The sequence below is a fragment of the Petaurus breviceps genome, unplaced genomic scaffold, assembly GCF_028583685.1.
Source record: "Petaurus breviceps papuanus isolate PSGF00001 unplaced genomic scaffold, PetGlider_PUasm1.0 174, whole genome shotgun sequence".
Classification (NCBI taxonomy): domain Eukaryota; kingdom Metazoa; phylum Chordata; class Mammalia; order Diprotodontia; family Petauridae; genus Petaurus; species Petaurus breviceps.
The window spans coordinates 19,083,646-19,106,728 of NW_027185761.1; the positions used below are offsets into that span (position 1 = coordinate 19,083,646).

Below are 23,083 nucleotides of genomic sequence, written 5' to 3' on the forward strand. Positions count from 1 at the left end.
TTACTCTTACTTACATTGACCCCCACTGTCCCACCCATACCAATATTTTTAAACCCCAGGGGAAAATAATCAGGTGACATCTAGTTTCAGGACAATTAGTCATAACTTTGTGGGGCCATTAAAGTGGGCCCTAGCACAATGACTCTGTCTTCTTCATGAGCCATTGGGATAAATGTGGCCAAAATTGGCCTGACAAATTGGGCAGCACTGGCCAAGAAGGCAATGATGATGATGATGGTGGTGATGATAGTGATGGTGATGATGGTGGTGGTGGTGGTGGTGATGATAGTGATGGTGATGATGGTGGTGGTGGTGGTGATGATGATAGTGATGGTGATGATGATAGTATGATTTTTAGCAACTGATGTTTATGAGGATATTAGGATCTATTTTGCCTGGGTCATCTCATTTGATCTTCATGACAACCCAAGTAGGCCAGTAGGGTAAATATTAGGATGTCCAATTTTCAGATGAGGAAGCCAAGGTCCAGAGAGATCAGATATTGTTCCCAAGGTAACACAGATAGTTGGTACCAAAACCAGAACAATGACCCAAGTCTCTTGGCTCCCAACCTGGTGTTCTTTTCATTCCACCATATTGCCCCTACTTAAAAACCAAGCTGTTCATCGGGCCCTCTGCCTCATGCCCAGCATTTTTAACATGAAGGACAGTAAGTACTACCTGAGTCGCTTAATGCAGTGGTCCAGACTATCTGTGATTTCCATCAGCCAGCCTTGGTGGTAACGCTTCAAGAGTGCAGCTTTATCGACCTACAACACAAATAGACAATCATTTTTGCTGAGGTCAGTCCACGTTTGAATGTAAAGCATGGGGGGAAGATGATTTTAAAAAAATGGGATGTAATATATGGTTCAGAATCGGGCTATAAAAGAGACCAAAGGCATGTAGATTATAGAGAAGCCTCGCCCTTAGGTAGTGTTCATTGAAGAAGGTCAGAAGATGCAAGACTTGGCAATCACTAAACTCTTGATAGATCACAGCATTCAGAACTAGAAAGAATTTTAAAAATCACCCAGTCTTACTCTCTAATTTTACAGATGAAGAAACTGTAGCCAAGAGAGGAAGGGATTTGCCAAATATTCCCTCTGGTAGGAAAGCTGCTAAGTAAGGCTCAAATCTGGGTCTTCGTGCCTTCACTTCCCTGCCCTTACCACTGTCCTATGACTTTAAATGCCTTACGGTACTTTTTCACAATAAACATAAAATGGATGGTCTCCTGATATTCTCCCTGCTGGGTGAAATCAAGCTGAAGACCAAATCTGTCCTGAAGACTCTGTTCTTTCTCTCAGTGGTAGCAGTTGGAAAAACCATAGGTCACATTCATATAGCACTTTACAGTTTATGAAAGGTTTTCTACATGAGAACCTTGTGAAGCAGATGGTGCAGAAACTGCTCCCATTTCACAGAAAAGACTGAGGTTCAGACAATGAAATGATTTGCCCATAGTCATGTGGTTAGTTAGATTGGGAACACAGATTTTAATGCAGTCATTTTCCCTCCCTCAGACTCAGTTTCCCCCTCTGTAAAATGAAGGCGTTGAGTTACATGGGCTCTGATGTCCCTTCCAGCTTGAGAACTATAGCCCTAAGCCCAGAGTTCTTTCCTTTTTAAGAATGCTAACCTTACCTCAGCTATTACCCCCACACAACCAGCAATGACAGAAGCCTTGGCTTGGGCTCCACTCATTCCTCCAAGACCAGAGGTAACGAAAACCTTCCCACTTAAATCTTCAATTCCCAAGTAGCGCCGGCCAGCATTGAGCACCGTCAGCTGCAGAGAGAATCGCAAGAAAGCTTTTGTTAATTCAAAATTCTTATACCTTGGGCAAATTCAACTGGGGAATGGAGACTTGTCTGTGCTAGGCACCTGCTTGTTAGGATAAAGGGCATCCATAGTCCAGAGAGTTCTGTCTGTATCCCTAGGGCGCAGCTAATAGCCTCAGACCCTCCAATCCTCAGGAAATGGCAGGATGGGAAGGGAAAGGGTTGGAGAGGAGGAGCTTGAAGTCAAGGAGGTCACAGGAGATATTAGGCATCATGGTGGTCCAGGGTGGGATGCAGTGACTGAAAAAGGGTCAGTCAGATCCTCCTCAGAGTTCAAAGATAGTGGTCCTAGAAATGATGGAGGAAGGAAGTATGCAGGTAGGGCTTTTACTATTTCTGGCCTCTTGGGGATCTGAACCCAGATAAGCCATAAGAATGTATTTCCCTGCATGGTCAATGCCCTCCATGAATCCCTTACCACAGTGCCATGAACTATTCCCTGGGGTCCAATGTAGCAGTAACTTCCTGCTGTCATCTGCCCATACCTGCCCACAAGAAAGAAGATGAAATGAATATAACACAATAGCACAAAGTGGGAACTTAATCATTGGGCCTCTAGGTTTCCTCATCTGGAGATTAAATAGGGATCATAAAAACTTTTCACATTTATGTGGCACTTGATAGTTTATAAAGCACTTTTCTCACAACATCTCAGTGAGGGAGATAGTTCTTGGAACTTTGCAAACCTCAGGTCTTCTAACTCAAAGCCTGCTATATCTTCCTCCTGGTAATATTTGCAGATCCTGCCTCCAAGAACTGTTGGGAGCATCAAATGAGATTATGTATCTGAAGCACTTTTTTCCTTGATTGTTTGGGTTTCTTTTTAATTGAAATGATTATATAAATGTGGGCAGCTGGGTGACACAGTGAATAGAGGATTGGGCTTGGAGTCAGGAAGACTCATCTCCCTGAGTTCAAGTGTGGCCTCAGACATTTAGTAGCTATGTGACTCTGGGTATGTCACTTAACACTGTTTGCCTCAGTTTCCTCATCTGTAAAATGAGCTGAAAAAGGAAACAGCACATCTCTCCAGTAGTCAGAAAAAACTGAAATGACTCAACTACAACATATAAATGCACCCACAAACCTTTGTTCTTTATAGATGTTTGAAATATGCAAATTAATTTTGACAAGGCTGTAAATTATCCAGCTGTTTCTCTGATTCCTTTTGACCTTTTTTGTATGTTTATTAGTTTTGTTACCATTATTATCGCCTTTATTTACAAAAGCTGCAGTCAGAGTGTGTCATCATCCCCTTGCTTCTCCTTTCCTTAGTCTGTTCACATCGCATAAGCCCACAATTATCTCTCACTAAGCAAGCCCACAATTATTTCACCCTCCTGTAAACTCCTACACTTATAATAACAACAATAACTGAAGCTTGCAGAGCTTTTTAACCTGCACTTGCAAAATGCTTTATTTACATTGTCCAATTTGGCCCTTATCCAATTTGATGTCCATTCTCCGATTTGAGCTAGATAATGCAGGCATTATTACTCCCATTTTATAGATGGAGAAATTGAGGATCAGAGAGGTTATGTGATCTGTCCTTGGCCACCTTGTTAGTGTCAGAAAAAGGATTCAAACACAGTTCTCTCTTGACTGCAAGTCTAGCATTCTTTCTAGTATGTCATGGTTTGTCACTGTGATGCAGGCATTGCAGGCCTGGTTATCCCCATTTTACAGATGAGAAAAACCAAGGCTTATAGCGGTTAACTGATCTGCTATGGCCACACAGTAAATGGAACTATGGGATCCAGACTTTGCTCTCCAAGTCCAATATTGTCTCTATTTCATCTTCAAAACAACCTGGTGATTGGAGATTTGGAGGAGGGTCGGGTGGAGGGTGATAGAGGATTAAGATAGGTAGGGAAATATTTTCCCACTTTGCTTATCCCATTTCTCCATTTATTACATGATTAACATGAAATCATAGAATTATAGAAGCAGTTAGTGGCACTGTGGATCTAGAATACTGAATTTTGATGTCCTGAGTTCAAATAAGACCTCAGCTATACTAGCTATGTGACCTTGGACAAGTCACTTAACTTCAATTTGCCTCAGTTTCCTCTACTGTAAAATGGGGATAGATAGCACCTACCTCCCAGGTGGAGGTGAAGATCAAATAAGATAATATTTGTAAAAAACACTTAGCATAGTGCCTGGCACGTTGTAGGGGCTTTCTAACGCTTATTCCCCTCTCCTACTCTCAGAGACTAGGAGTTGGAAGGGAGCCTAGAGGTAACCAAGTTTAGAACCCTAATTCTATCTCTTACCCTTTTATCATACAGAAGAGAGATGAGATGAGGCCCTGAGAGGTAACCTTGCCCAAGGCTATGTAGATAGTAAGTAATAGGTGGTCTAGTGGAGAGTTCCTGGTCTGGAATCAGGAAGACTCATCTTCCTGAGTTCGATCTGGCTTCTGACACTTACTGTATGACCCTGGGCAAGTCACTTAAATTTGTTTGCCTCAGTTTCCTCGTATGTAAAATGAGATGGGGAAGGAAATAGCAAACCACTCCAGTATCCTTGCCAAGAAAACCCCAAATGGGGTCATGAAGAGTCAGATATGACCGAAAATGACTGAACAACAAAATGAGTCAGGATTTAGACCTACCTTCTCTGACTCTAGATTCCCCTATGCCACACTACTTATATACACAGAGTCTTGTTCAATAATTGTTTCATGTCTATAGATTCATTTTCCCCACACCAATGATGAGATCCCCACAGACAAATATAAGACTCTGGCTTATATCTCTTCAACGACTCATGGATTTGGAGTGTTTTAAGGATAGAGTAAGTGCTCTGGTCAAGACCATGAGTCAAATGACTCCCAAATTATCAAGTTAGTTGCCTTTTTAAAAATATTGACTTACATTGTGACTCCCATTGCAAAGAGCTTCTCATATTCCATTCTAGAGGAATAATTGGGAATTACCTAAAAAATATGATCAGAAGATGTGTCACCCAGAGATGCCTTAGTTCATTGCCCTGATTCTCTCTTCCCTTCATGTCAATAAAAAAAAAAAATTCTTCCACCAAACTCATATGGAAAGCAAGGAAAGGAAATCAAATGAATAGTTTGGAAAAGGCACATGATCTCTCACTCAGCTAATTCTTCAATGACTTTCTACAATGCCAAGTGGCTATTTACATGATTATCATTGTAGATATAGGGGGAAATAGCTAAGGTATCTAACCTACTGAGTACCAAAGGCAAGAGGAGCTGGTTAGGTGGGTAAATAGTCAGAACAGATATAAATAACGCTATGGGTTTGATTCAGTGGAGTGCCCAAAAATGTTTAACAATCAGCTCTCAAAAAGAAATCTAAATATGACAAGCTTTTATGTATAATCTTCACTGTCAACATTTTCTCCTTCGCTTTCTTAATTCTGGACAATTGACAGAACAGTAAATCAAGCCCTGATTTCTAGTGACTTCCAAGTGTAAATGCTTACCCTGAAAATTTAACAAGCCAGTGCCAGATGACTCCAACATAACTGTGTTTTGATCACTATGTAAATCAGTTAGCTTGTTTTATGAGTGATCCCTTTATACCAGCCATAGACTAACCCCCAAGTTAGACATTTTGCAAATATGTGCCCTTGGCCACAAGGGGGAGTGTGAATAATTCAGAGTAACCCATCTCTAGTACTAGTGATACAACCTGGTCCTGTTGAGAGGGATAGAGTGAGGAGGGTCAACAGTGCCATCTTTGTATGTGGAAGATGGCCCCTTCTATTTGAGGCTACCCACCATTCCATTGGTGATTACAAGCCGAGGTGCACTGGGGCTGCTGGGGAAGAGACCCAAGGGATGGCCGCTGTACATGACCAAGGTCTGCTCCTCTGTCATCTCAGATAAATAGGACATGACCAATCTGAACTGGAGGAACAGAGAAAAGATGGAAGTGGCCACATGAGTGAATATCTTGTTTCAGTTGTTGGAATCACAGAATGATTATGTCAAAGAGATCTTAGATCTTCTAGTCTGATGCTTTCATCTTACAGATAAGGAAAGTGAAGCCCAGGGAGGGGAGATGACATGCCCACAATCACATAGTTAATAATGGCAAAAGTATGATTAGAACTCAGGACTTCCGACTTGTAACCTACCTCTCCTTTAATTATATTAAATATACATATAATATTTAAGTAAACATGTGATAATATATGTCAGAGGCAGATTAAATTATTTGTTCTAAGGGCCGCTCCAAGTATAAGAGGTCCCAAAGCTCTATCCTACATTACAACGTGATATCTTTATTCCTAAATACATTTAGGAATGACATCAACAGAAGGGCTCCCTTGTGATTCTGTGAACCTAGACTCATGAAGCCCCCCTCTGACTGACTTCTACACAACTAGAAGACACTCCCAACACTGACTTGACCAATGAGGCTAAGCTTCATCCAAGCAAATTAAGAAATAGGAAGTATGTAACAAAGAGTAGGAGCCTGGGGGTTGGAAAGTGGGGAGGGGCATAAAACCACCTTTCCTCAGCCCCATGAGGCCCAGGAGTCCCAACTCATCCTCCTCCACCTCTTTTCTCTATTTCTATCCCAGGACTCAACACTGACCCACTTTTCCTCAGAAGAGATCATGAAATCCCAGACTGCTCAGAGCCTAGCTTCCAGCCCAGCATCATAAAAAAGAGATCCTTGGGGCCAGAGGAGACTTTCCAGCATCCTTAGGAAGCAAGGATTTCAAGTCAGACTTGATGGCAAATTCCTCTTCACCTAGAGGCAATATGGAATGAGGGAAGCCCAAGGCCAAATTTCTATACTTTAACCAGATGCTGAAAGGCACTATACCTGAGCCCAGTTGCTGAAGACCTGACCATTCCCTCCGTAAGTCACGAGCTCCTGGGGAAACTGGGGAACAAAGATGAGATCAGAAACTGGATGAGCTTGTGTTGTTCAAAAGCAATGCTGGGCCTGGTTTTGTTACTACTTTGGAAAAAGGGCACAATGAAGTACCCTGGAGGATATGAAGACCTTACTAGGTTCCAGTGTCTTGCGACCACAGAGGTCATCTAACCTCATAATCTTTGCTTTCAGAGACTTCCCTGTCATTGTACTTCTCTCATCTTCAAAAACTTTAATTGGAATATAAAATTCAGGGTTTGGGTTTCACATCCTCCATATGATCTGTCCCCTTCCTACCTTTCTAGCTTTCTTACACCCTACACCCAAATGCCCCAGTCCCTTCCTTCAACAAAACCCTATCTCCTGATGCTAGGCATTTTTGCTAGCTGTCCTTCATGCCTGAAATTTTCTCCCTCTTCACCTCCACCTCCTGGTTTCCTTAAAATTTCAGCTAAAAATTTCACCTTCCTCAAGAAGCCTTTTCTGAACCCCCTTAATGCCAGTGCCTTTTCTGTGTAATTATCTCCAATTCATCATATCTATCTATCCATCTATCTGTTCATCCATCTTTCTCCCTTTCTTTTTCTTTCTATCCATCTGTATCTATGCATCTCTCTTTCTGTCTCTCTGTCTGTCTGTCTGTCTCTGTCTCTCTCTCTCATTTATAAATAGTTGTTTACATGTTGTCTAGCCCATTAGTCTGTGAGCCCCACATGGATAAGGGCTCTTTCTATCTTTGTATCTTGTGCTTAGCACATAGTAGGAGCTGTTTAATAAATGTTTGTCAACGTGACTTAGCTACAGGATTAAATTTGTCCTTCCTAGTTTGACATTCAAGGACCTCCACACTCTGGCCCTGACCTACCTATTCAAACTACTGTTCCACTACTCCCATACACAAATTTTCTGCCTGGTTAAGATGATTTTCTCAATGTCCCATGAACATGCAACACTCATCTTTTCTCATGACATCCTACCCACCTTGAATTCCCCTGTTTAGATTGCATCAATCTTTAAAGGCCCCATTCAGAAGACTTAGGACTGGAAAGAGCCTTAAATGTCACCAATTCCAACCCACTCATGTTCCTAATAAGAAAACTGAGTCTTAGAGCTGTGGGATAGGAGTAAGTCTGGGTCAGTTAGTCAGTGAGTGATTCAAGTATTCAAACCCAAGTCTTCTGGCTCCAAATCCAGTAATCTTCCATTGCATCCTGCCTCCCAATGCGCTTCCAGTACCCCCCGGGATGTCCTCTTTCTCTCCCCTCGTATTAACTAGGGGAATATTAACATAAAACTATGAAAAGTAAGCTATTGTCTCTTCAATCCTTGATACATTCTAAAAAAAAAAGCATACCCCTTTCTCAAAGGATTCTTTATTTTTCATATTAAGCCTTGGTAACCAATTGGAATCTAATTCTTTGAACTTTGAACTTGAGAAGTTGCTCAAGAAGTGCCTTGGTTCTCATGTGAGGGGCTGGGGGTAGGAGGTACTCTCTATGACTACACATACACATGTGTGAGAAGTGAGTGTCATGGCAATGGCTTACCTGGGCTACAGAGGGGTCCAAGTTGTTCATGATCATGTGCATTATTGCTGCAGCCGATTTGGTCTTACAAGGATAGTTCTCAATTGGGTAAGCCCTGAAAGACATAGATATACCCAGTATGACAGTGGGAAAAAGAAAAAGTGATACACATACTGGAAAACAATTGCTGTATTGGCACAAATATGAGGCTCATCTTCCAATGCCTTGTATGTGTCTGCCTCGAAGCTAAGACCAAAGATCCCTGCCAAAAGGAATTCATGGTTCAAAAAATTCAGATGTACATTTTTCTTGTCTCTGATCTTTTTTACAAAATGTCTTTCTTGTGTTTCCCATCCCTTGATCAAGTAATCGGGTCCAAATCAGTAGCCAATTTGAGCTCGTTCTTTTGAAATTCAAATATTTTTAAAGTCACCCAGTTTTGTATATTTAACCACCATGTCTTTAAATAGAGAGGAAGCTTAGGATGGTAGATAGAAAGTGAACGTATTATTAGGAGGAGAGAAAGTGTTGATTACTGTTGCGGTTGCTGCTGCTGCTATTAATTCCTCACTAGGCATAAGGACTAGGAGTTAAAAGCATTCTGGAATACAAAGGTGGGAAAGTTCTTATACGGACCTCTCCCTTCTCAAAACCTTTGATTATTCTAATCCCTCAAGCTTGGAACAAGCTTCCCCTAAGCCTCTTTCTTTGTTGAAACTTCTCCCTTTATTGTATTGCTCACTTTCTCAAGGGGTGGGTGAGAGGCTGGAGCAAGGAGAGAATTTGGAATTCGAAATTTTTAAATAAGTGTTAAAAGAAAGAAACTTAGCCTTTCCTTGATATCAGTCCAATTCCCAAGGTGAAAATGGTCTATCTTTTCTCTAATTCTTCAAAGCACTTACCCTGAATTCCTTAGCCCCTATTGCATTCCACATTAATTTCTGTAAAAGTTGCATCCACCCTCCCGTATAGACTCTTTGCTTCTTGAAAGCAAGGACTGTGACATATTTCATTTCTGTATTCCTAGGGCCTAGCCTAGTACCTTACATATATTAGGCACTTAATAAGTGTTTGGTAAGCTGAGTTGAAAAGATAATATTTGTGTACAAGGGCTGATTTTGATAGACTTAGCCCTTCCAAGCAATGCAAGGACCTAAAACAATTCCAAAGGATACACACTGGAAAATGCCAGCCACATCTAGAGAAAGAGCTATTGAGTGGGAATGCACAAAGAAGCAGACTATTTTCTTTTTTGTGTGTTTTATTTTGTCCTTTTTTTTCTTTCTCATGGTTTTTCTCATTCATTATAATTATTCTATGCAACATGACTAATGTGAAAATGTGTTTAATAGGAATGTATGTGCAGGGCCCATAGTCTTGGGGAGGGAGGGGGAAGGAGGGGAAGAAAATTTAAAACTTATGGAAATGAATGTTGAAAACTAAAAATAAATAATTTAATTTAAAAAAAGAAAAGACAATGATTTCACATTTCCATCCCTATTCACATCCTGGACAATTGGCAGCTATACTGAAGGGTATAAAAGAGGGTCTGAATCTATGCATAAACCATTGTCTCTCTTTGAGAAGGATGGTCATGGAAATCACAAGACCTGGATCTGATGGCTTTCTCTGCCACAAGATGTAACGTGACTGGGCAATTCATTCAACTTAGTGAAGATGAGGAAACTGAGGTAAACAGGGTTAAGTGACTTGCCCAGGATCACACAGCTAGCAAGTGTCTGAGACTGGATTTCTAGCTTCCTCGAGGCAGTTGAAGCATAGAAGACATAGCCTGAAAAGAATCTCTGGACTTCTAGCTCCAAATAGATGCTCTTTGTCTGCTGAATTAGGAACTTACACCAGATGGTCTCTAAGGATTCTTCCTTTTTTAATAGTCTATGATTTCTCTCCCCACCCCACACCCACCAGAGAGTATTAAAATATTTTATTGAAGTCTTATAAAGGTAATCTATCTCTTTTTTCCTCCAGAAAAGTAGAAAGAAGGGATAAAAGATAAGAAAGACTTGAGCTAGTGGAAATTGTCCAATAACTTGGCATATTTCCTATTTACCAAGCTTGGTTTATTTTAGCAATCCCTAGCATTGCTCAGAACCTCTACAACTTTTTTCCCCACCACTTGCAACATGGTCCTGTAGATACTCACCTCATCTCAATATCTGGACAGAATCTGTACATGTAGATGTGCCCATATAGCTTTAGCTCCTGGGCAAATTCTGGTGCCAGAACCTTGTGGACTTCAGGAGGGAAGTACCGCAGAGCATTCTTCAAAGCCAGCTATCAGAGACAGAAGAGGAAAGGAGGTGAGGAGTTATTAAAGCAAGGACAAGCTGTCTCAGAGATGAGTCTAAACACCTGGGTCTGGTTGAAGACAGTCTAGTACCAGCTTCCCTCTACAACCAAATCATTCGCTGCTCCCCTGCCCCACAATTTCCAATTAGGTTAGTCTCTTCAGTGAGTTCTCTGGAGTTATAACTAGTTGAACCACCAGATGGTGATGTTAGTCACTAACTTGATCCTGTCCAACAAGAAGGCTTAAGAGCTAAGTCACTTGAGGATCATACTGGAGATTTCACACACACACACACACACACACACACGCATGCATGTGTGCATGTATGTAATGTGCACATGTACAATCTATATAATGCATTTTTATTTATGTTCATATACATGTGTGTATGCATGTGTGTATTGCATGTGTCTCTAGGGTGAGCCTCAACTGTATACACACATACATGCATGCATATACATATTGCACACACATGTGTATGTATATATTGTTGTGTTTTTGTATATTTATATATGTATCCATGCATTAGAATCTCCTTATCTGTGTATAATCTCCATATGTGTGTAAATATGTATATAATATACACATATGTATATAGAATCATCCTGGAGTTCAGAGATAAAGGGAGAAAGAGTGTTATGGTTATTAAATGTGTTTGTGTACATGTAATTGCATCTCCAGGGTGATATTATATAAAATATATAAATGTATAAGTGTATATTATATGTATGAAAAATATTATGTGTACATACACACATATGTGTGTGTATTTGTTAGGGTTTAGTTGATTAGTTGTGTCCAACTCTTTGTGACTCCATTTGTGGTTTTCTTTTTTTTTTTTTAAAGCAATCAGGGTTAAGTAACTTGCTTAAGGTTACACGGCCAGTTATTTCTGGGTGTGGTGCTGAGTATCTGAGCCTGGATTTGATCCGGGTCATCCCTACACTGGAGCCGGTGCTCTTACTCACTGAGCCACCTGGCCGCCCCTAAGCAATTGGGGTTAAGTAACTTGCTCAAGGTTACACGGCCAGGTGTTTCTGGGTGGGTGCTAAGTGTCTGAGCCCAGGATTCGATCTCCAGGTCTTCTCAACACTGGAGCCGGTGCTCTTACTCGCTGTGCTATCTGGCTGCCCCCATTTGTGGTTTTCTTGGCAAAGATACTGGAGTGGTTTGCCATTTCCTTCTCCAGCTCATTTTACAGATGAGGAAACTGAGGCACACAAGGTTAAGTAACTTACCCAGAATCAAACAGCTAGCAAGTGTCTGAGGCTGAATTTGAACTCAGGACTTTCTGGTTCCAGGCCTGGCGCTTCATCCACTGCCCCTCTCCTATCCTATTAGCAGCCAAAACCTGGCTGCTCCAGACAGAAGAGGAGAGGGTCAAAGAGCAAGAAGGACCCTATTCCTGGAACAAACACCCTAAAATGTACTTTGAGCAAGCAGGATGAAAGATGCTCTCCCAACCATTTTGAGAAGAAGTTCAATTGAAAGGGTGGGGAGAGCCCTTAAGGAGAGACTTCAGATATCCAGGTACAAAGCCCCATGGAGAAACCACAGAACACTGCCCAATACTGGGGGAGACCACAAAGCCAGGACTTGATATGCAGAATGAAGTGCACATTTTTAGGGCAGGCTGACGTGCTGATTTTTGCGTAACTATGGTTATTTGTTATAAGGAAGGATTTCTATCACTGAGGTAAGGGTGGGGTGTTTAATGGGTAGTGATCTAGAGATACAGAAGAAAAAGGAAGAAAATGGTATCAAGAAAACATTTTAAGAACACACAGAAGAAAGCAAAGTGCAGGAGAATACTTTAATTTTTTTACTATCATGTTGTAATGGGAATGTAAATTTAAAGATCTTCCCTGCCCCTAGGCTAAAGTGCACCTGGAGCCTGGGGTGGGAGGCTTGTTTTTCAGTAGATACTTTTTGATTGGCCAGTGGGTCAATAAGGTTGTTACATTCTCTGAGCCAGGAGAAGGCTATATAAGCCCTGATGTGAGACTTTGTTTTGGGGCTTATTTTGAGAAGTGTTCTGTGATTTGATCAGATGAAACTCTGGAAAGCCGTTGTCCAGAGCCCCCTGGCTTTGAAATCCAGAAGTTGTTTGGTATGGATATAATGGTCGGACAGTTTGGAAAGCTGTCTACTTGATCTCTTTCTTTCTTGATAATTCTGCCTGTATACTTGGAAGTTCAGGGTGCTGACCTTTTTCCCCTGAACGAGGTAAACGATATATGTTTGACTGATTAAAGTAAGCTTGTTAACCCATTTTGAGTTGCTTTCCTTTAACAAAGCAGATCCAAGAACCTGTGGTGGCAGCAACCCCTGAGGACGCTTGGGGTGCTTGCTGCTACACATGTTCAATTTAATGTATATTTTAAAAATGCGTGAAATAATTGCTTTGGATACCTCTTTAAAGGAGAATTCTGCAAGGAAACTGGGTTTCAAATGGGTCATGATTTCAAAATTACCTCTTCTACTCGGCAGAATTGAAATTTATTTTGGAGTATATGTTGTTCACTTGTAGCCATTGCGTCCTACTCTTTGTGACCTCATTTTGGGGTTTTCTTGGCACACATACATAATATATAATATAGATGCCAATTGCCAGGCATCTGTATGCATATACATATGTATATGTGCACATACATATTTAGATAAATATGCACACAAGAAGGTCTCTTTTTTTTTTTCATTTTTCTTATAGTCCACATGTGTAAGTATGTCACCTGGAAACAAGTTGACTCCCATAAAAGGACAGGAACAATATTGGAGAAGAGTGCTGGATTGGAAATTGAAGTCTTAAGAGCTGCGTGACTGACTTTCCTCTCTGATCCTCAATTTTCTTACCTATAAAATGGAGATCATAATCTCTATCCTAGATGCTTCACAGGGTTTCTGTGAGGCTCAAAGAAGGTAAGTTCTGATAAAGTGTGTTGTAAACTAGCAAAAGATGTCTAAAAGTGGCATCATTTGCAGAGACTAATTAGTATGACTCAGTACCTCCCCTTTGCTGTAGAGAAGTTATTAGAATTAGGTCAAATATCCGGATTTCTTTCAGTCTCCTGCTACAACTCTCACTCCTCTCCCCAGTAATATCCCCGTGGCTATAAATGTCATTGTTGTTCTTTAAAAACAAACAAACAAAACAACAAAACAAAACAAATGTACCAAAACTCATATATCACAATAAAAGTTGATCTTCAACTTCAAAGTTCAATGCTGTCCCCTTGACCACTGATTCAGATGATGCTACCCTTGCTCAAGATGTATGGACTGACCTTTAGAGCTTTATCAGTGTTATTGTTTTATAGTCACGGGAAAACCATCCTTGGTCATATGAAGGAACTGAGATATGGAGCCTGAAGAAGAGAAGACTGAAGTGGGGCCACCATGGTTGATTTTAAGTTTTTGAAGGACAGAAATCTGTTGGAGGGATTAGACTTGTTTTATTTGGCCCTCAGAGAACAGAAGGAGGAACAGTGGGTAGAAATCACAAAGAAATGAATTTATTCTTGATGTCAGGAAGAACTTCCTAACACAGAGTTATCCAAAAGTAGAATGAATTGGCTCAGGATGTTGTGGACTCCCCCTTGCTGGAAGTCTTCAATCAAAGGCTGAAGAACCAGTTGTGGGGCATGGAATAAAAGAGTTGCTTTTCCAGGTATTGATTGGCCTAAATGATCATCAAGGTCTCTTCCAAAAATAAGTCTGTGATTTCATGGTAGATAGAAAGAATATTGCCTCTGACATTAGAGGTATTGAGTTCAAATCCTGCATCTAAAGCATAGTAACCTGTGTGACTTTGGACAAGTCACCTAATCTCACTGGGCCTGTTTCCCCATCTGTAAAATGAGAAGGTTGGGCCAGATGGCCTTGAAGGCCCTCTTCAACTCTATATCTATGATTCAATAAGTCTGGTTTATAGATTGTTAGATCTGGACAGGACTAGGGAGACATCTAATCCAACCCATAGTATTTAGAGTTGGAAGGGATATCAGAGGTCATTTATTCCAATTAATGCTTTGTAGAGGAGAAAACTGAAGGTTGGGAAAAGTTTCTTTATGCAGAAAGGAATCTCTTAAGTTAATTTGTTTTGTTTGGCTATACTTGTTACAATGTTACTTTTTGAAGAGTTGGGTTAGATTTTTAGAGGGTAAAAAACAAAAGGTGTAAAAAGAAAAAAAAAAGGAATGTCAATGAAGCATTTAAAAATACATAGAATATAGTAGAAGGAAATTCAGAAGGGGCCATAGAAAAGCAGGGCAATGTTGATAATACTGTGATAAATTTAATATATGCCTAAAAAAAGAAAAAATATTATATAAAATATTCTCAGTTTCACACACTATCCTCTTTTTTTATTGTTTTTTTTGTACATGAAAACATTTGTGTTTGCTGATGTTTGTCAAGTTCGTAATTTTTTAAGGGCCCAAAACCAGAAGGGTTAAAGAAAGAAACCAGCAGAAGACTAAAGAAAGAGAGGGAATAATTGCTGAAGCCAAATCTCTACTGAGAAGGGAGGGAATGGGATGAAAGGTACAGGTAAGGATTAGTTTTGGCAAGTAGTCTTCAATAACTTGGAGGCTAGGTTGTTTGCTTTAAGACCAGAGTGAAAGAGGGCAATTGAGAGAGAAGACAAAAAATCCGGCATAGCCACGCTGGGGAATGAGACAGTAAATGAAGAATAAAAGGGTTATTGAGCCCCAGTTGGGGGGGGGGGTGCGCGGAGACACCAGTTACAAAGAGCAAAGTCAACCTGTTGGTGAGATGTTCGTGAGATGTTGGTGAGATCCAAGGTGAGACCTTATCAGTGTGTGGCTGAAGTGAAAGATTCTGTCCAGAATCAAAATCACAAAGAAAATTTTCAAAGTATTTTTACATTAGAGCAGAGAGTTTCTTTGCTATGTTGAGTTTCATGACTTTGTCCAATTATAGTGGTTAAAAAAAAACCCCAAAAGGTGATGCTTCATTTGGTAGAAAGCTCCTCTCTTCCTCTCTATCTCTCCAATGAGGACTCATTCATCAAGGCTCCCCTGCTGCCTCTTCCTTGATGCCTTCCCTGACTCCTTCAGTACTTGGCTCCTGAACCACAGGATTTAATTATGGTTTGCTTGCAACTATCCCATGTGTAAAACAAGAGCCCACAGCTTCAAACACAGAAAATGTACCTTCTCCTCTGGTTTTCCTGGAAGACACAGGGCTAGGCACACAGTTGGTGCTAAAGATGAGTTTCATGGATTGGTTTTAATTGAAAGGACAGACTTCAGTTCTACTACAGGATCTTAACAGAGGACCACAAACCTGGCGTCCAGCCAAGAGAGTTATGTAAGAGCGAAGGTCATTAACCCTAACCTTTGACACCTGCATGGAGACGTTGAGATAACACTAAAGTGTGTGTGTGCTTGTGTGTTTGTAGGGGGCTGGAGGGAGGGGACTGCAACTTCCTCCATTCCAAATGCTTCTTTTCAGAGATCCCTGTGACTAGACTGATATTTGGACTTTCTCTTCTTAATGAGACAGATCATATTCTGCAGTGACGATAATAATGACCTCTTAAAGGGCTCTCTGGAGGACTGAACCTCACAACTACCCTGTTAGCGGAAGCATGATAGCCATATAACAGATGGGAGAACTGAGGCCCAGGAACATTAGGTAGCTTGCCCAAGGTCATTGAGGAAGAGAAAAGACTGATTTTACTGGCTTAAGAAACTCCTTCTCCCAAAGGTGTCATCTGCTCTGCAGTTTTTACTTGCCCAGGGCACTCAAATGACATTTAGTATAGTTTATGAACTAAGTGATAGCGTGTTACATGTGGAGTCAGGAAGTTCACGTCATGCCTCTGATCCTTACCCAGATGTGTGACCTTGGGCAAGGTCACTTAACCCCTCCCAGTCTCAGTTTCCTCATCTGTAAAAATGAGGATAATAGTACCTAATACTATAATAGGATTATAGTGTTATAATGAGAATATTATTAGATTTGTGGTTGTTGTAAAACTCAAATGAAATAACCTTAAAGCACTATATAGATACTAGCTTTGTTGTTGTTACAGTGCTTTTCCCAGGGTCACTCAGCTAGGACATGAGCAAGGTTTTCCCCCACAACACATGACTTCTCAGTCTATGAGATTGGGAGACCTCAGAACCATGTGCAAAGGGCTCACAATTTTGCTCTAGGTATAGTCATGGAGAAAAGATTAAAACCTAAAACCCACTAGGGAAAACATGAGAAAAATGGCCATACTGGAATCATAAGTGTGAGTCTTTACCAACTCCTAGAACTGAGAAAGGTACTGGCGGTAGGCTGCTTCCTACCCTGAATCTTGGAGTGCCAACCCATTCCAATTCATGGCTTGGTTCAATGATAACAGTCAATTAGATCCCTCCTTAGTCTGGAATCAGACTCACTGTAGTTCATGTAGGAACCTCTCTTGTGGAGTTGTATTTTGTTGACTTGCAGATAAGAGCCCACATTTCTTTGTTAAAACTATTGTGGAGTAGGTCATACACATATCATCTTTTTTGCAGATGAGATTCAGAGAAGTCAACGTTTTACAAAACCACCACATGGTGTTTTGTCTACTAACAAAAATTACAAAACTACTAAGCACCGAAACTGGGACTTGAACCCTGGTCATCTGAAACCCAGCCTACTTAGTATTCTTTCTATTATATTGTAGCAACAAGACAGCCATTCCCATAAGGGAAAGGGAGAGACTCTTTGGAGGTCAAGAGAGTCCATAAGAGAGCTTGGAGGTCCAAGCCTTCTTACCTGTTTTTCCTCTGGAGTAAGGTTGGGGGTCCTCACAGGGGCATGAGGCAGCCCATCCTTTCGTCCTTTATTCTCTGGTAAGGGGTGTAAGGGAATCCCATTGCATAGCTGCCTCAGGTTAGACATTTCTGGCAGATACAGAGATGGGAAGAGGCAGCCCCTGGAGAGGCTATAAGATCAGGGCTGGCAAAGAGAGAATGACAAATTCGAGTCCTAAACTCTAAGGCACCTCTGTGACCTTGGTCACCCACCTCCTCTCCCTAGCTAACACCATTGGCTACCTGGCTTCCCTTGAAAGTGAATCATTCACAGCTATCATTTGGCCCCTGATTGGGGGATGGGGATAGGGTTTTTTTTTGTTGTTGTTGTTTTGACACTTTTTTTATATTGATCTTGCTCATTTGTTTGAGGAGGAATGTTCTATTAACATACCATCTCAATATAATTTGAGTGAGGTTTGGGATTCAAAGGCACAACACAAGGAAGGAGAACAATCTCCTTTATGGGCCACTTACATGACCAGGGGGAAAATCCCACCGTTCACATGGTTCAGGACAGGTGGGATACTCTGGGTTTGGCCCAGTTCTGGAGGCACCACTTGCATTTTATGTGTTAAATGTCTCAGGATTACTTTCCTTTACATGGGGCATAATGGAAACATCCATCCACAGGGTGAGAGAATCTTTTGTGATGCTCTTAATCTCTAGGAGGAGCAGACAGGCAGCGAGTATTTGCCTAAGGGCATGTAATGCTTAGCATAGGGCTACTTTGTACCCAAAGTCCAAAGGGAAGCTTTTGCTCTGATGCTTGGTCCTTAGGCTCCAAGAGGCATAATCAGGACTGGGAACGGCCTCCCCAGTGTACGCTGTGGGTACTAGTGGGAGGGCACTGGAGATTGCCCATTGGACAGCCTCCAATGCCTCCATTACTACGGCCCCCAGTAGATTCTGCTGACTTATGGTGCTTTGGTAAATCATAGTTAGCAGAATTTGGATGGCATATGCACTGTCTCAAAGCCCCAGAGTCCAAGAGGTGTTGAGTCTCCTGCAAAGTATTTGGAGTTCACAAGTTGAGGAGGTGGAGTTTAAATGGGTCCAAGATGTTCCTGAGGACCAGATGATCTCCAAGAACTTAACAGAGAGAAAGGATCCCTGTATCTTGTTAGGAACTATTGCCCATTCCCTCCTAGTTAGGTGCTCAGGGAGTATAGAGAAATCCCTGACTAGGCTCTCTCCTTGGATTTTCCCCTTAGGAGGATGTTATCCACACGACCCCCCATTTTGGTGTCACAGTCCAAGGAAGTCTCAGGTCCTGACGGCACAGCCCAGGAGCCATAGATGGAGAATTTGGATAGCTCATGGGTAATCTCATCAACACATGAAAGATAATGGTGGCTATTGAACCTTGGTAATGGGAATTGAGTAAAACAGGTTAAGTGCAAATCATTACACCTTGAGATCTGATTTCTCTTTAGTGTCTTCTATAATACTAGTCATCCTGTTGGGGTATCTATGCTATTTAAGTTGCAAAAGTGAAGGACCACTCCTTTTCTTAATCAGACAGATGGGGTTCTTATAGGGGGATATTGTTTTCACCAACATACCTTCCTTTTCTGATTCCTTTATAACTCCTATTTCAATTTTTCCATAATTCTTTCTATAATTTCAATATAACTCCAATAATTCCGATTTTCTTGTGTCCTGGCTGTAGTTGGAGGGCAGAGGGTGGGAATGTTGTTAACTCTTTTGACTGGGAGCGGGGAGGTCTACTGGGTCCTGTTTGGCTCTTCCTACTAATAGGGTGGTGATAGATGTAATCTTATTCCATGGGATTAGACAGACAGCCAAGAAGGCCATATTGATTATAGGGGTGCTACTGGAGGGTATTGATTGTTGTGGAAACTCAGTGTGATGGTGCCAATAGTTAAAGGAAGCTGGAATCTCTTACTTAACAATGGGAATCCGGATCTTTTCCATCTTATTGCCCTTGAAGTCCTCTAGGGTCATGGAGGTACTCTCTCCTAAGAAAGGATTTCCTAGCACTTTGGTGACTTGGAACCCTGAATCAGTAAAGGCCAGGAAATGTTTGGTACTGCACGGGGACCAGTAAACAGTCACAGTAGTAAGGAGCACTGGGGATCTATGGGGCTGTCAAAACCCTTTTTATTTTTAGGGGTGGCCTGCCATTTATGGAAATGGGAAATACCATTGGGAGCCTGTCTCTTTCTCTGTGGTTGGTGGGCTGGAGATAACATAGAGGAACTCCAAGTTCCCCTGGAGTTCTTTCTGAGACTTGCCAGTTGGGGGTGCCCAAATCCCATAGTTGCCAATAAAGCTGGGCCCCTTCTCCAGGTCTTCACTCTCTCAGCCTTGCTTCTCCCATCAGGACTTCAGGAAGGTGTAATGGTCTGAGCCCAGTGTTCTCTGACCCATGGCACTTTCTGTGAGCTGTGCACCAGACTTAGGGTGTTGGTGGTGGTTGAGCAAGAGCCAGTTGGGGTTCTTTCTCAGTTGTTGCAGCAACAAAAGTGGCAGAGTTCATCGAGTTTCTTGTGTTTCTTTGGGAAGGCCATCTAGGGGTCTGAGCCAGGAAGTATTTTAAAGTATTGGACAGGATGCTTTTGGGTCAGCTATTTGTCTTCCTCCACTCTGAAGAATCTCACATGCAAGAAGCTACCCTCCTGGGGAAGAAGGGAAAAAATCTGGAACTCAAAGTTTTAAAAACAAATGTTTAAAAATGTGTTTTTTACATGCAACTGGGAAATAAGATATACAGGTACTGGAGTATAGAAATCCATCTTGCCCTACTAGAAAGTTAGGGTGGTGATGTGGGAGGATATAAGAAAGAACAGATTGGGGGAAGGGGTATTCAGTAGGCTTGCTATTTTGGGGTGGGGTAGGGGAAACATGGGAAGAAAAAATTGTAACTCAAAATCTTGTGGAAATGAATGTTGAAAACTGAAAAAAAAAATTTTAAAAAGAAGCTAACCTCCTGGCAATTCAGTTTAGGCTGGTGGGTAGGGGTGGGGGCAGTTAGGTGGTATAGTAGATAGAGTACCAGGCCTGGAGTCAGGAAGAGCTGAGTTCAAATCTGGCCTCAGACTAGCTGTGTGACCCTGGGCAAGTCACTTAACCCTGGTTGCCTCAGTTTCTTCATCTGTAAAATGAAATGGAAGGAAGAAAAAAAAGAAATGAGAAGGAAATGGCAAACTGCTGTAGAAACTTTGCCAAGGAAATCCCCAATGAGGGATTTCAGACAGGACTGAACAACAAAAGTCGGGGGTGGGGATAGGATGTATCCCCATCCTAATTCCATGCAGAAATGGCTTGGTTGTGCTTGCTGATTTTAGTTTGAGAGGAATCACCCTCCCCCAGCCTTAGCAGCAGAGAGCATTAGCACAAGCAGTGGCCTTCCAGAACTCAGTCATTCTCTTTAAGTCACCAAGGAGAAGTGTCCCAGCCACAATGTGGTCCTAGCCTTGGTGTACAGGCTAGCCTTTGCCTTCTATGTTACCTAAGTCTGCCAAGAGCATTAGTCCCGGCCATAGGAAACAGCTGATGCTCCCAAAGGAGACTGCTGGTGTGGCTAGGAGGTGGGACATTCTAAGACAGATCCCAGCAGAAGCCAGGACCCAGCAGGAAGAAGGTGAAGCAAACAAACTTTATAGAGGGGTAGTCAAGGAAGATGGAAACATGTCAGATCTGGGACCAAAACCAGTGGATTTTTTATAGGGTTCTGATCTGGGTCAAACAGGACCTGACTTTGGGGAAAAGGAGTAGGAATCAAGACCTGGTGTGTAGGTCGAGTTCCTGGTACTGGTGCTAATTTATAGTGGGGAAAACTGAAGGGAAGGGGCGGTTTAACTGCCATTCAGACTCCCAGCTGTCAGGAAAGGGGGGCTCCTGGCCATTACTGCAGGCATTACTTTGGCCAGGGGACTCGGGGATTTGGGCTTCCCTGGCTTCTTTGTTTCAGGGTTCAGTGAGGTCATTGAGGTCCTTACACATAGTAATCTATGGAAATGTATTGAGATTACTAAATTGAAATGTATTGAGTATTACTCTGTGTCTAATAATTACTCTAGGTATAAGAGGGTTGTTGGAAGAAAAATACAATATGTTTAAGCAATGTCCTATCCTCAAGAGCTTTCGGTCTAGTTGAGAAGAGAAGACATGCATGCATGCATACAGACAGACAGACAGACAAAATTAATTCTACAAATACCAAATGAATGGCCAAGACCAGAGGTGTCAAACTGGCCAAAAGCAGCCCAGGCCTCCTCAAGCGCCTGCAGTCCATCCAGATTAACATGTGATTGGGAAATGTGTAACAAAATAAAAATACAGTACAACCTAGCAATTTGTGGTTTTCTAAGTCAATATCTCTACCGGGATCTGTTTCTAGTTGAGTTCAGCTCCATCAGCCCATACATAAGTGACTCAAAAGGGACAACATCCCCTACTTCTTATTCTATCTCAGGAATGGGAAACAAACATATAGGATGTGGGCACAGCACGGCCTGGCCCAAAGAGCATCAGATCCTGAGCCAGGGGACCTAGGGGCTTTATCCCATCTCTCTTGGAACTAAGCAGTTATATGACAAATCACTTCGCCTTGGGATGTCTGAGTTTTGTCACTTTATTGTTTCAGCAAATATTATCGTTTAGTAAAAGTTAATGATATAGGGAGGAGCAAAGGCTGATGCTTGCCGGGGTGACAGGTCAAGGAAAAGATTTTTTTTAAGAGTGGATGAGACCTAATTATGACTGGGCAGCAGGGAAACAGCCAATAGATAAAGCTACAACTCGTTTGCAAATTAATTTTGTCCCTTTGTACATCATGCGTTGGTGTCATTTAATTAGTAATGAGTGTGATTAATAAAATATTGAAGCATAAATAGAATTATGAAAATGAATGATCTATTAATATTTTAAAAGAATCGATATTGCCATGACATGAGTTTCTGGTCATTATAAATTAAATAGGTCTTTGGCAATATCGAATTCGGTTTCTCCCATTACTTCTTGAAAGGTACAAAAAAAAAATCCATCCAGCATGGAGATCGTAGTGATGTGGATTGCAACCTTTCCACCAATACTGTCTCTTCTTCTTCATTTCTTATCCAAGCCATACTGCCCATGCTTGTCCGTAATTGTCCACATTGGGTCCACTCAGCAACCTAGAGTGACCTTTCTCTGAACTTCCTTTCTTTCTCCATTGTATGGATACCCAGAGAGCCCAGTCCTGACTAGAAGTGAGAATCAATCATCAAGTATTCATTGAGTACCTACTAACCAGGCATCCCGATAGGCACTCAGGATGCAAATACAAATGTGAAACAATCCCTGCCCTCCAAGAGCCTACATTTTATTGTGCCGTCCCTTCTATTGACTCACTTGATCTGCCCACTTCCTTCTGCTGCTCATACCTCTCTGATGACATTCTTTTTGAAAGTTCTCTTTGACTGGTAGAGGACTTCAGCTTACTCCCTCCAGCACCATGCATGTCTTCGTGCTCTTTGGGAAACTGGAGTGATCAATGATTTGCAGCCATCCCACCTTATTTAAAAAAAAAAAAAAAGTTTAAAAGATGGGACCAAAATAACCATCTGTCACCCAGGTCCGGCTCCGCCAAGGGGTGAAAATACTTGATTTTCCAAACCTAACATTTTTTTTTCGTCTGAAGACCCTTCCCAGATCTAATATCCTATGATTCTATGACCCATAATTGATTGATGATTGATTGATTGATTGA

At 41.6% G+C, this 23,083-nt stretch overlaps 2 protein-coding genes across 2 annotated transcripts in view; one reads left to right on the plus strand and one right to left on the minus strand.

The window, feature by feature from the left end:
* Nucleotides 1-17,455, minus strand: part of UROC1 (urocanate hydratase 1) — a 50,330-nt gene extending 32,875 nt beyond the window's left edge. Inside the window, exons 1-9 of the mRNA XM_069083850.1 lie at nt 17,330-17,455; nt 10,406-10,536; nt 8,263-8,356; nt 6,662-6,721; nt 5,605-5,733; nt 4,724-4,785; nt 2,263-2,329; nt 1,648-1,791; nt 682-770 (exon numbers count right to left, since the gene is read on the minus strand). Coding sequence (XP_068939951.1) covers nt 682-770; nt 1,648-1,791; nt 2,263-2,329; nt 4,724-4,785; nt 5,605-5,733; nt 6,662-6,721; nt 8,263-8,356; nt 10,406-10,536; nt 17,330-17,455 — 902 coding nt within the window. The remainder of the gene's footprint in view (nt 1-681; nt 771-1,647; nt 1,792-2,262; nt 2,330-4,723; nt 4,786-5,604; nt 5,734-6,661; nt 6,722-8,262; nt 8,357-10,405; nt 10,537-17,329) is intronic.
* Nucleotides 1-23,083, plus strand: part of TMEM43 (transmembrane protein 43) — a 350,998-nt gene that overhangs the window by 226,269 nt on the left and 101,646 nt on the right. The gene's annotated exons all lie outside the window — the stretch shown is intronic.